General features: G+C 32.6%; 1 protein-coding gene across 1 annotated transcript in view; it reads right to left on the bottom strand.

Moving 5' to 3' along the window:
- The window catches only part of pnt (ETS transcription factor pointed), a 667,160-nt gene that overhangs the window by 627,047 nt on the left and 26,239 nt on the right, over window positions 1-13,874 (bottom strand). Inside the window, exon 2 of the mRNA XM_072531991.1 lies at window positions 7,654-7,779. Coding sequence (XP_072388092.1) covers window positions 7,654-7,779 — 126 coding nt within the window. The remainder of the gene's footprint in view (window positions 1-7,653; window positions 7,780-13,874) is intronic.

Raw genomic sequence — 13,874 nt, forward strand, 5'->3', positions numbered from 1 at the left:
AATTACTTTTTTGTTGTGTTTGTTATTGTCAGGAGAAGGTTTGTGTAAAAGATAAATTTAAAAAAATTGTACGGAAAGACCTTAAACACAGTTTTTTTCTCTCATTTTAAATACCAATATAACTAATAGATGGCGTATATATAATATACTATAATTGGCATACTATAACTAATATAGGAAGCTATGATTAACAAAATAGAGAGTTATTGAAAACGTATTTTATAAGCACCTTTATTTTGATATATAGGCATGCGCACTTGTGCGTTCTTTATTACTGTGCTTTAATAAAATAAACACCGCCTGTATTTAAATTAAATACAGACCAGAGACCTGTTATTTAAAGATGCCTTATTTTGACGTAACCTGTCAAATTACGTTTAGAAAGAAAAAAGAGGTCTAACTTCACTTATATTTATATATATATATTTGATTAAAGTTGTTTTGTTTTATTTAATGAATATTGTTTTTAGTATTATTATTATTCTCAATTGGTAAATCTTCATTATTATTGTTTTACGTTATAGCGATAATATTCATAAGTATTTCTAACAGCTCTACTTCTTCATCATTTGCGCCAGCTAAACTAGCTATATCTAATGGTTCTTCCATATTATAAATGCACAACTAGGTACATGCATTCACGCTGAGATCTTTTTACACACTCTCTCTTTCAATGGCACCTAGACAAGCTGACAGCGTTAACACGGTTACCCTTTTACAACATAATAAAGTCTGAACATAGCCCCCCTTTTAAATGATACCTTCAAAAAATAAATAAAATAATTACGTAAATAATTAAAACAAATGAATATATAAATAAAGAAAATAAACACACAAGTAATTGTCAATTATAGTTTATTTTTATGAACGAGAGAGTAATTAGCATAATTTTAACTGGTAGCTCCGACCACTCCATGGGCGTGCTCAAGATTAATTGAAAAATTACTTTGAATAATTGTAAAAAATAAATGAATTATTTCAGTGTTATAAAGTGTTATGTGTATGTAAACAAAAGTGACCTCTTTTATCACACACTATATTAGAACTGACTGGCCTACATTAAAAAGGGTTTTAAAAAATTCACATTTTTTTAAATTTTTAAAAATTAGAAAAGAGAAAAAGAGTTTTTAAAACCGTCTAAGGTATGTTAAATAGATGAATAAAAATATTAATATAAAACTTACAGCTACTTGTTACAAATCCAAATCAGATTCAGAATATGAACTTTCAGAACCAAGATTTATAATAACTGGCTCGATCATTTTATCAGTAATATTGTCCAGCTTCCACATTTTTTCCTCTTCTTTAATAGTGTGATTTACTGCCTTTTCCCAGTTTTCAGGTTTTACATTATTTACGGCCTCCAAAAACAACTGTTTAACATCATGAATTTTAAAAGTGGTATTTTTTCTTGAAACTTCACTCTTTATCTGTGCCCATACCAGTTCAATCGGGTTTAATTCACAATGATATGGTGGGGATCTAAGTACTGTCATTCCACGATTTTTGGCAATTTCATCAATTTCGTATTTTTTAAATTTTTCTCTATGAAGGGCACACAACGAATAAAGTTCCTTTCTTATAGATCCGGGATAGTACGTAATATTTTTTGAACTCTACCAATTCTGCAAGTCTTTTTTTAACCACTTGGTTGTGGGCAGTCCTTCTATAAGTCTGGAGTGATAACTTGCATTATCCATTACTATTACACAGTTCTTCGGAAGAAGATCTATCATTTGTTCGAACCATTCTTGAATGACATCAGCGTTCATGTCTTCATGGTAGTCACCGGTACGAGTTGATTCAAAAGTTAATAAACCACCTTCAACAAAACCGTCTGAACTGCCAATGTGTACTATTATCAGCCTGCGTCCCTTTCCTGATGGTGGGTTTAAACCAGTAGATAAGTTATTTAGAAAAGCGTGCCTTTGACTTGTAACAGTTTCATCCTGCCAAAATTTATTTGGTGTATGACCCTCGTTGATCCATGTTTCATCAAGATAAAATATTTTTCTTTTTTGGTTTCTCATTTCCTTTATGGTTCTTAGAAAATGTCTTCTCCATATGACAATATCGCTTCTTTCTAATAAAATAGACTTTCTGGGATTCTTTTTCCAGCGGAAGCCTATTTCTTTTAAAAGTTTCCATAACGTACTTCGACTCATTTCTGGGTAATCCTTATCATGTCGAACTGAGACAAGAACTTTATCCAATGTTGGAAATTCTTGTCTAAAGAAGAATTCATGCACTTTCCGTCGAAGTCCTTCTTTAAAATGATATTCTATTTGAAATTTTGGTTTCCCTGGAGCATTACGTGGCATTTGAAAACTACCACATTTCTCTTCTTTAATAACTCTGTAAATCGTAGATTTCCCAACACCAAGTGTACTGCTAACTAACTCAACGGTCTCTTCAACACTTTCACATAAACGTTTGTCTGTAAATGATTTAAAACAATTAAATATTAATGTTTTTTCATTAACTGTTAGAGGACCAATTTTTCGGCGTTTACAAGGCACTTCCAAATTTTCCATAACACTAGTATACACAATAAACTGCACCTTGCAACTGAAGTACCTACTTTTAGTGAACTGTTAAGAATTTTGAATACGCCACTTGGACCTTCCTATATACAAAATGGAAAAACCCACTATCACATTTTCTGTGGAATAAGTTTAGAAGGTAATTATCTAGTCAATTACTGTCGTAGATTCCTGGAATTAAAGAATTAAATGTTTGATTGTTGAAACCCTTACTTCGTGGAATGCACTCATTTCAGATAAAATAAAAGGTTTTATTTTATCTAAAGAATTAAACTTTATTTTGCAAATAGGCAAAGAATTAAACTTTATTTTGCAAATAGATAAAATAAAACGTTTTATTTTATCTAAAGAATTAAACTTTATTTTGCAAATAGGTAGGTACTTATTAAACTTTTATTGGTTATATATAACCAATAAAATAAACATCTTACATTTCTTGCAAATTCATTAGTACCTGTTAACCTCCATCACTCCGACACTGGCAACCTTATTTAGGGATTAGTAACCCTCACAACTATTGTATTCTATTCTGCTCCAACCTTTATACCTGGTGGCCATACTCAATTTAAAATTGTTTTCCTATATACTTCTGTAAACTTGTTGACAAATATCTGTTTTTCATTGAGTCACCCGTATCAACAGTTTAGGGATTTGCATACATAATTTATTGTTTTATTACTCTCTCATACATAAAAATACACTATAGTAATGTCTTCTTGCATTGATAAAGGGCACAAATATCTCACTGAACGAGTAACTGATCCTTTCGTCAGTTACTCGTTCAGTAACTAATAAAATGACATATTATCTTTAAATGAACGGGACATTAAAATAATAGATTATATTGCAATATTTAGAGCCGTAATAGCTACAAGTATTGGAAATTTTGAAAAAATTTACTTCGGATATCTCAAATTGTATATTAAAAAATCTAATTTATATATATATATATATATATATATATATATATATATATATATATATATATATCGAATTTTTCGTTGTTGACCACAATGTGAAAGTAACTTTTGATTATTTTATAATTTAATGGCTGTTATACAATAAGTGTTAATCTATTCCAACCGCAATAATTGATAAGAACTACAACACTTTATTAGACATTGTTGTATATATATATATATATATATATATATATATTGTTTGTTTACACATGTGACAATAAATAATATCAGGTAATTAGTAATAAATGATAGCAATGTAGATTAAACAAATTGTTGTATTTTACGGATATAGTTTATGTACATAAATGAATAAAGTGTAGACAAAATGCCTCCTACTCCAGCGTCAGAGATGAAAATGCCACCGAACCTCTAAAAATCATACGAACAAGCTAAATTTTGCTGAGAATGTTCATTTTGGGACGTCAAAAAATATGCAAAAAGTTTACCACTCCATCCCTCCTGCTTCTCTTTAAAACCACCCTCACGGAGGTGGGAAGGAGGGAACGAAAAAAATCGATTTACCAAGAATCTGTACGCCGTACAGACAACGACCGGCGATTTTGAATGTCATTTACACGGGCAAAATCAAATTTAAGTAAAATTTGTATCAATTCGACCATAAAAATTAGATATCTTTTGATCAGACTTTCCTATCGATATTAATCAAAATGCGTTTTAAAGATAAAGAGCGCAGCTTTCGTAGCAAGTTTTGTATTTTACCGCAAATGAAGCCAGTTTTACACCGGAAAATGGGAAAAGAAAGTCCATGAAATGGTTTAAGCTAATCGTAAAGTGAAAGTGCCTGAATTGGCATTGGCAAAACACTGAAAACTTTTGTTTTTAACACTTGCACAAAATTTATTATAATTTATTACTACAGCTGTTTCGGCAGAGTGTCTTTCTCAAGTGAGCTATTTTTGGTATGCGTCTAACACTTTGTAGTCTTTAACTGAATAAGTTGAGGAGGGGAGAACTGTTTGTCTCAAGTTGGTCATTCAGAATTATATATGTATTTTTTAATTTTTTAATTTCCATAGATTCTAATAATGACAGCTTAAGACCTTTATTTTGAATGTGAAGAACTTGAAATTGGTTATTAAAAGAATGATTATGATCTAGAAGGTGAAGTGTGTAAGTATAATCTGTTTTTCTATTCTTAAAAGCCCTTTTGTGTTCTGCTTATTAGTTTGTATACACCACTGTGTAAGTGCTTTTTCGTTTGGCTCTGGTTAGTCTTAATATATTTGCTTAAGTTGTTGTTTGTTCTGAAAGATGGCGTTATTTCTTTCTTTTTATATGTTTGGCTATTTTTTATGATATTTTGCCTGTGTGTGTAATAGAGCAGAAAGTATTGGGTTTGCTGGGATTGGGACTTCCCAAAAACTTACAACGGTCAAACGGCTAGAATCTTTAACAAACCGAGAGCAGAACACAAAAGGGCTTTCAATAATAGAAAAACAGATTCTACTTACGCACTTCAGCTTCTAGATCATAATCATTTTTTCTCGAATCCATCACCAAGTACTAGTTATATTTTGGACAAGGTTTTGAATATGAAAAAATTATCCTATCGATGGCTACCGTCTTTGCTGACCATTGGCCAAAAACATGATCGTGTGAACACTTCCCAGAAGTTTTTGGACCTTATAAAGCTCAAATCGTTGGACTTTTGGCGTCGATTAGTAACCGCTGATGAAACTTGGATCCACTATTACAGATCAGAGAACAGAATGAACGCACGTCAGTAGACTGAAGCCGGCAAAAGTTCTTCGAGACAGTCAAGAGTGGCTCTATGGGTCGGAAACGTTATGGCCACTGTATTTTGAGACTGTAAAGGGATAATTTTGATTGACTATCTTGAAAAAGCTAAAACTAACAATAGCCAATATTATTGTGCACGATTGGACAAATTGAAGGAGGAACTCAGTGAGAAACGGCAGGTATGCAGAAGAAAAAAGAGTCGTTTCTCCAATGCAATCATCGCTCATTATAAGTTATGACAATGGCAAAAATTTATGAATTGAGCTTCGAATTGTTTTCTCAGCCGGGGTTACTCTTTCCGATTTACGCACACGTTTTGTGATATTTGAAGTGAGCTGCCCACATGCCTGAAGAGAGAAGTATTTGATCAATGCGTCCTCCTAGTATTGATACACGGAACAGAAACACTTACGTTAACAAAAGCCTCGGCTACCAAACTAAGAGTCACAGAAAGAAGATCGATCCATGTTAGGAATAACTCGAGACAAAATAAAAAACGAAGCAGTCAGGAGACAGCGGCGGCTCGTGGCGTAAGAAAGTGGTGAAGATGAGGAAAGCTTGCCGGAGCCAAAAGGAGTTTTGGTACCTACTTCGCGCCCAAATCTCATTAAAAATTCGTTAAAAAAAAATGTATAGAGTTTAGGGCCCTAATAACTTGAAAACAGATTTTTGGGGCACTTATATTAGATACGATTCGTTCTGCTTGCCTGGGGTATTTTAGTTCTAAACCTTGACATTTCATTGAGGGTTTTTTGGCGATTAAAACACCACGCCTGCTAAAACGGGTTGGTGAGTTTCGATTCAGCCGCCCACTCTGAGTCAGATGCTGATTGCAGCCGACCACTCTGAATCAGACGCAGTTGTTTAAAATACTGGTTGGTCGACCATGCAAAAGAACATCCCTTTTATCTTCATTTTTCCAATGCCTAAACGGAGTCTCTAATATATTACACACCAAGTCATTAATTTAGCCACCATTTAATATAGTCTTCTGCAGGTCATCATGCAGGGTAGAGTCGATGGCAAAAAGGGAATAAGTAGAAAGAGGAAATCATGGCTGCGAAATATTCAAGACTGGACAAACATGACTGTAGACGAATTATTCCACGTTGCAAAAGACAGAGAAAGTTTTAGAAATGTGGTCGCCAACCTCCGTTAATAGAGACGGCATAGGAATAAGAAGAAGAAGTCATTAATTGGATTCATGTCTGTCTAAAATTATTTTTGTTCAAACGAAATCCACGAGAACACTTTATATCCGAAATCCGAAACAAACCACAGAGAAATGTATTAATAAAGTGCACTAAACAAATAAAATTAATACTGTGACTAAACTAAACTAATAAATACTATACTATACAGTATACTATATAAAAAATATCTATATAATAGACTAAATTTCAAAATATTGTCGCTGAAAAAAATTTCCGAAAAACAGGAATAAGAAATACACATCCAACAGTGGGTGAAGACGGATAATGTATTTTTAGACGGAACTGCACTCACCAGTTTTCTTAGCTATCACTAAGGATAGGCTGACGTCACGTTGCCATGGCAACCGTGAACGCTTATGCAGATGGAGTTCGCATTTCAAAAATTATATTCACCTATTCCTGAATCCTACAAGGCTCGTGACACAGGTCAGGACTTGACCGTCAAGTACGTACCGCTAATAAAGTTAGTTGTCTTTTTTAATTTTTAGATTAATTAAAAGAGAATAAATAATTGATTTCAGAAATTAGATATAATAATGTTGCTTTCATTTTTTATTTATTTGTCTCAATTTAATTATATTTTTTTGGGAACCTCACCTTCACCTACTTCACCTGGTCGGCCGCCGCTGTCAGGAGAAGACCCAAGGTGACTGACGTCATCGAAAGGATAGCCAGACTAAAATGGAGATGGACAGGACACATAGCTACCATGACAGATGGGCGATGGACAAAAAGGTTATTGGAATGGAGACCAAGGGAAGACAAGAGAAGCGTCAGTCGACCACATACACGATGGACATACACGATTTAAGAAGACAAAGTAAAAACTGGAGAGGGGGTTAGAAACACGAGGAAGAGGCCTATGTTCAGCAGTGGATTTTTGAAACTTTGTGTTTTTATCTATTTGGTCACACACTGTAAATTTCCAATCAACTTTAATATATAATAGCTTCGACTTATTTATTTTTAGTAAAGATGGTTCCATGATTAAGTGTGGATAATATTGATTATGTAGTAATTATTTAATTTCATCGTTTCTCTGAAGGACTTAACGTAACTACCAATTAATAGAAATTCTCCCATTAAAAATTGAGTTTTTTTAATGTGCACAGTTTTAGCAACATAAACTATACAGCGAAACGTTATAAAAATAATTTGGTAAATAATACTTACTTTTGAGAAAACCTGTGGGTTGAATGTAACTTTCCTTTGATTAGATTTTTTTAAAGGGGGACTTTCGTAAAAATCTTCGTCCTCAAGGCCGTAATCGAAAGAGTTTTCGAACGATTCCAGCTCCATCTGAAAGAAACATTAGCTAATGAGAATATAAATTAGAGTATTTTCTAATCAATTTAAACAATCAAGGTTAATAATTACTTATATACTACATAGTATATCCTTGATAAAAATCACCACTGATTTATCATACGATGAGATTTGTTTTGCGACTACTGGACTACCCAACCCCGAAGTGTAAAGAAAATATATGGCACAGGGGGAAAAGTGTTGCCTCCGGAACTCGTGCGAATAAAATGGAGACGAGACAAAGAAATGACTAGGCCTCATAATGTTTAATTATTATAATAGTCTCCCGTTTTATACCGCTCGCGGCTTTGGGAGTATAGCAGGGTAGTCTGCTATATCTAGGGCCTACGGTATACAAGGAAGGTAACATGGCCAGTGCTACGCTTCAACCGCCTATTATTACCCCTGGTTTTACCCAAGGTACTCATTTTATTCAGGCTGAGTCGACCTGGGGCCTATAGACATTTTTAAAAATGTCTAGTTGTTCTTGCCGGCGGTAGGATTCGAACTCCGGACCACCGGCATGGGAGGCAAGCATCCTACCGCTTGCGCTACGCAGGCCCTGTTTAAATATTATTGTTTAATTATAATATTTAATTATTAAACCCGTTAAATATTACACGTTTTTTGTATCGTCCTGTTAAGTTCTTTTTTGGATATGGGAGTAGTAAAGGACCGGCCGGCCTCGCGTGGCTCGTACGCCACAGATTATTAACGCTGTTAGGTCAAGAATGAACTGAAATCCTGTCCGAAAACAAAAAATCATGGCTCGGGAAATGGATATTGCATGAAGAACCATGATTCGCAATTATCAAAACAAGACTTGGGACTCAATGCCTTCAAACGGCAAACAAAGGATATGAGGTTTTCGTCAGAATGCCAATTCTAACAGGTAACCGACAAGTGATATAGGTATTGGAGGTATACAAAAACAAAACTTTTTGCACATTTGGACTATGTAAAAAGGTATACCAAATTTTAAAAAATCGGTTTCATCGGCATCAAAATCAGTTAATTAGTTACAGAGATATCGCTTAATTATTTTTAAAATAAATTTGAAAAACAGATTTCAATTTTTGTGAGTACGAATTTGAAAGTTTTCCCTCCACTGACCTCGAACAGTTTTCATTTTAGCTTAACTTTTAAAGCTTTGCCAGGACTTTCCTTATATAGCTAACGTTTTCAATTTTTTTTTGACGAAAAGTTTTAAATTAATTAATTAATTATTATGAACAAAGAATATATGAATTTTTGAAGGAAAAAAAAAGGTTAACTTTACGCCATATTAACCTAGGACAACTTTTTTAAATTCGTGTAATGCTTTTTCATATCAGAAGGAATCACATTTCTAGACAGTGCTAGCCAAAAGTCCCCTCCCACCTCGTATCTTTTGAACGGTTATATTTATAATAGTGAAATGTGACGGGTGACGTAAAAATCATAGATGACGTTATAGAGCCACTGTGACCGATAGTTTTAAATGGGACCTTATGACAAGTGATATCTCCTATGAAAAGTATTGAAAATTACTATTCAATCGTACTAATTGTATTTAGATATTTAGGCTGATTTTGATGAATAAATTAAATAAATACTAAAATTGTAGTTTCACATTTAATTAATAAAGATTTAAAATGTGCTTCATCTACTTCCTGACAGTAATGCAGCCTGTTGCTAAACCCTTGTCGTACTCGTTCAAATGTGTTGGGGGAAATAGTCGTGTGCTGTAGCGTATATCTTGATTTCAAATACCCCCACAGAAAAAAATCTAATATTGTGAGGCCCGGTCACCAAGCTGACCATTATATCGAACCTCGTCGTCCAATCCATCTACCACGATATTTCTCATCTAGGTAACGTCTTTCCAAACGTTATTTCCAAGTTGCCGAATTCATCTCGATTATCTTCCAGAATTTCAAGAATTAACGACTCTGCTCCTGAATGGTGCTCTACTTGGATGCTGCCTCTTAATGTGGACAAATATGTGGTTCTTCACATGGGTAAAAATAATCCGTGTCTTTCTTACTCTATTAATGGGCGCGTGTTAAAAACAGTGAAATCACATATTGATCTAGGTGTTATAATTAATAATAATCTAAGTTGGTGGAACATATTTTGCATATTTCTAAATAAATTATATCTACTAAATAAAACGTTTGCGAAAGTGTCATTTATGAGCTCAGTTCATCTGTATAAACTGTACATTCGTCCAGTCCTGGAATATTGCGGAACTGTTTGGTGTCCGGTATTAGTGCACGATCTAATATTCTCGAAAACGTACAGCGGCAGTGCACTAGGATGTCTTTTGGTCGCTCAAGACCTACGTATACAGAAAGACTGAATATGGCCAATCTCACTACATTTGAACAACGTCGACTTCGAGGAGATTTAATTATTACGTTTCGGATAGTAAAATACAACTTTGGAAATATGAAGGATATGTTTATACTAGACAATGACAATCGTCTTCGTGGACACAAACTTAAGTTTAAAAAGGAAACTTGTTTAACAACAACTAGACAATTTTTTCTCTGTAATCGAGTTTTCTCGATATGGAATAGCCTTCCGGCTGAGATCATAGATACTCCATCTGTCAATATTTTCAAAAACAAACTGGATGACCATCTGCTCCATAGTTGAACATTTAATTTGTACTAAACACTTGCTATTACCTATCTTTTTGTATATTTATTTAGTTAGTTAGTGCTTAATATGTAACTATTGTAATGTAACCATTTAATTGCATACTATATAACATTGTATTCACATGGGCATATGGGTTTTGCGACCCCTGCTCAAATTTATTGTATAATAATAATAATAATAATAATAATATACCTCTACTACCTAAATCACTTGTCGGTTACCTGATGGAATTAGTGTCCCCAAAAGGGAATTTTTTACACACATCTCTGGACTAGTATCGTTGCATTAAAACAAAATAAAAAAAATCAAAGCCTGCTGTCGTCATACAGTAAAGAGCATTAGAAAGAAATGTAGTGGAGTCCCTAAACCACACTATGTTCCAAAATAAACCATGGATATTCCAACAGGACTCTGCACCTGCACATAAGACCAAAACTACTCAACGGTGGCTTGAAAATCGTGAAAATTTATTAGTAGTGACCATTAGCCGTCAGCCAGCCAGACCTTAATCCACTTGACTACAAATTGTGGTCAGTTTTAGAGGGCATATGGACAATTTTTCTATGTATGTATTTCGTCCCTACAGTGATCGATGAACAGACTTCGGTGCTGTATTTAGGCAAATGGTGGGCAATTTGAATATATTTTTTTGTAGTTTGTAGTTCATTATATCAGTAATAAATTGCGCAAATGTTTATCAAATCAAACCAGTATTTATATCCAATTTTTTAGTTAAATACCTTGTATCAATATTTATGGTAGGACTAGGTAAAATGTTATCTAAATGTTGATTATAATTATGATATTTAAAGGCTAGTTGTTTTTTATGTATATTTATTATATCTCGTGATTATTTTGTTTACGTATAAATATTTAATAAAAAGGTATATTTGTATTAATATATTTACGTGAAAAATAACAAGATATGAAAACAGCGAATTTTCATTAAAAAAGTCACGTTTTTAACGGTTTTTCATAAATAACTCAAAAAGTGCGCAAAGCTAAAATGAAGCTTATAAAAGAAGAACGAGATTCATTTTTTACAAGATATTTTAGATACCATACAAAGTGAGATATGGTCGGTAAAGGAGACATTTTTTTTGCAAATATTTGGATTAATATAGTCAACGTTAAATTGTACGAAAAGGCTAGTTTTTTCGGGGGTAATAATACAAAAAAATTTTATAGTCCATAAAAAGATCTTTAAAGTGAGTACTACAAAAAGTTATTTGCATGTAAACTGAGTAAGTTACAGCTCGTTCCAGATGGACCCTTCGAATATTTTAAGGAAAAAATGGCAGTATAATTAACTTAATATCCACCAGAATTAAAATTAATCGTTTTTCGTTTACATTTTTAGTGTTTTTCATTAGATCCAGGAGTTTGACCGGTTTAAAATACGTTAACTTTGAAAAAAGTTATATTAAATTATATCGTCTATTTTGAAAATTTCTAAAAAATTGTTCTTTTTTTCAAAATAACTTAAAAACTATAATATATACGTAAAAAATAATACTTGTAAAAAAATGTAGTTTATTTTTTAATGAATATACTAGTTTTTATAAACTTCTGTGCCGTAAAAAATAATGAAGATATCAAGGATTAGGTGTGAACGCCTTCTGTTTCGAGTGCTACAAACCTTAATTTTTTAAAATTTAAGGGTAGTTTGACATTTTAATGAACTTAGCCTCGTAGCCCATGAAATTGTCTTTCAAATGATTATGTATACATATATCAAAGCTTAAAAATTAACTGACTTATTGAAGAAAAACCAATGATATTTTTAGGAGATAATTTTGAAGCGTGAAAAATATACGTATTTTGGAGCTCCCACATATCTAAAGTACGCATAATAGTTGTGAAGATGAATATCTGGACGCCGACGACAACATTTTCATTTCTAAAATGACACGAGCCGTTTACCCTGCTTCGGAGGGCACGTTAAGCCGTCGGTCCCCATAGGATAATGCACATCCACACTAGGTACTTGATGCTAGCTGAATGAAAAACAAAAACATTTTAAACTCTAAATAAGCTTTCTAAGTATTTTTTCCATAAAAGAATGCTTTGTAGGGGTTAAAAACTTGAAACCAATGAAAAATCATTTCATCAATGATAAATGAATTGTTATTGATTTTAATTCTTAAGTTAAACATTTTACATCATAAAAAATTATTTTTAACGTTATTCACGTCATAAGCGGTGGTTTATAAGGGCTGAAAATTTGTATTAACTTGCAAATTATCATTGAATATGTTTATTTTACTTAATTCAATCAGTTTTTAATGCATAAAACGCTTAAATACCTGTTTTCCTATTTGTTCCACTTAAGGGTAGTTTTAACCCCTTAAAACCAAAAAGCGCACTTTGACCGTACATAACTTTTGCAAAAGAGGGTAAGACAAGCTTAAATCCAAATTTTCAGCTAAATCCTTGCAGTCCGACAGAATTGGAAGGTAAGGTCCTATTTTTCGCCCGAGTTACTGGACTATACTGGAGTTACAAATACTGGTAACAGAATATAGTCATAAATTTAGACTAGGCGGGATCTGTAGAAATTCAGACCATAATGGACATTTTCCATAAAAAGCTATTTTTTTGCTGGAATCGCTTCAAGATGTGCCCAATATTGATAATCACGATATGCGCCATTCGCAAACCCTGTGCTAAATTTTTTATTTAACAAAATCTGAAAACAATTGAAAATTTTTCATTTTTTTGCTCCTATTTTCGTTTATAATTTGAAAAATATTGATCCTAGAGAAAAAATTATAAAAAGTTAAAAGTTTTGTTATTCAATTTTACACAATATTTCGTTAGCTAGAAATTGAAAATTTAATGTTTATTGTTGAAAAAATAGCAATAATTGGAAAAAAAGTACAAAAAAATGAAGTTATTCCTTTAAAGGTTTTCGACTTTCTAAACTTGACTTAAAAGCTCCATATTCCGTCTAGAAAAACTTTTTAATATGTTTAAAACGTGTGCTAAATTTTGTTAAGATCGGTCGGATAGGTTTTGCATAATAATTTTGCAATCCAGCCTACTAGAAAAAAATCGCAAATTTTCAAATTTATAGTAGGCCCTAAATAAGGCCCTCATATAGTTGCAAATTTTTTTACACTTAAAGGAAGGCTCAAGTTTTTAAACGCTTTTTGTAAAATTCAAATCGGTTCACTAGGAGAGCCTAGAAATTTTTTTAAAGTTTTAAACATTTTTTACATATATTAGGCTTATAAACAAATTGAATAACTTTACGAGCTTTAAAAATTTTAATTTCAAAATTTATACACTTAAAGTTGTAAATTGTTTAACATACAATTGTTTATTGCAAATTTCCCAATTTGCAATTTGCAATTAAAAATGGTATTTGAAAATATGATATTTGAAATCCTTGTCGTCCGAGACAGCGATTAAAAAATAAGAGCAAAATTGGTTAACAAGAA

The sequence above is a fragment of the Diabrotica undecimpunctata genome, chromosome 5 (assembly GCF_040954645.1).
Source record: "Diabrotica undecimpunctata isolate CICGRU chromosome 5, icDiaUnde3, whole genome shotgun sequence".
NCBI classification, from domain to species: Eukaryota; Metazoa; Arthropoda; class Insecta; order Coleoptera; family Chrysomelidae; genus Diabrotica; species Diabrotica undecimpunctata.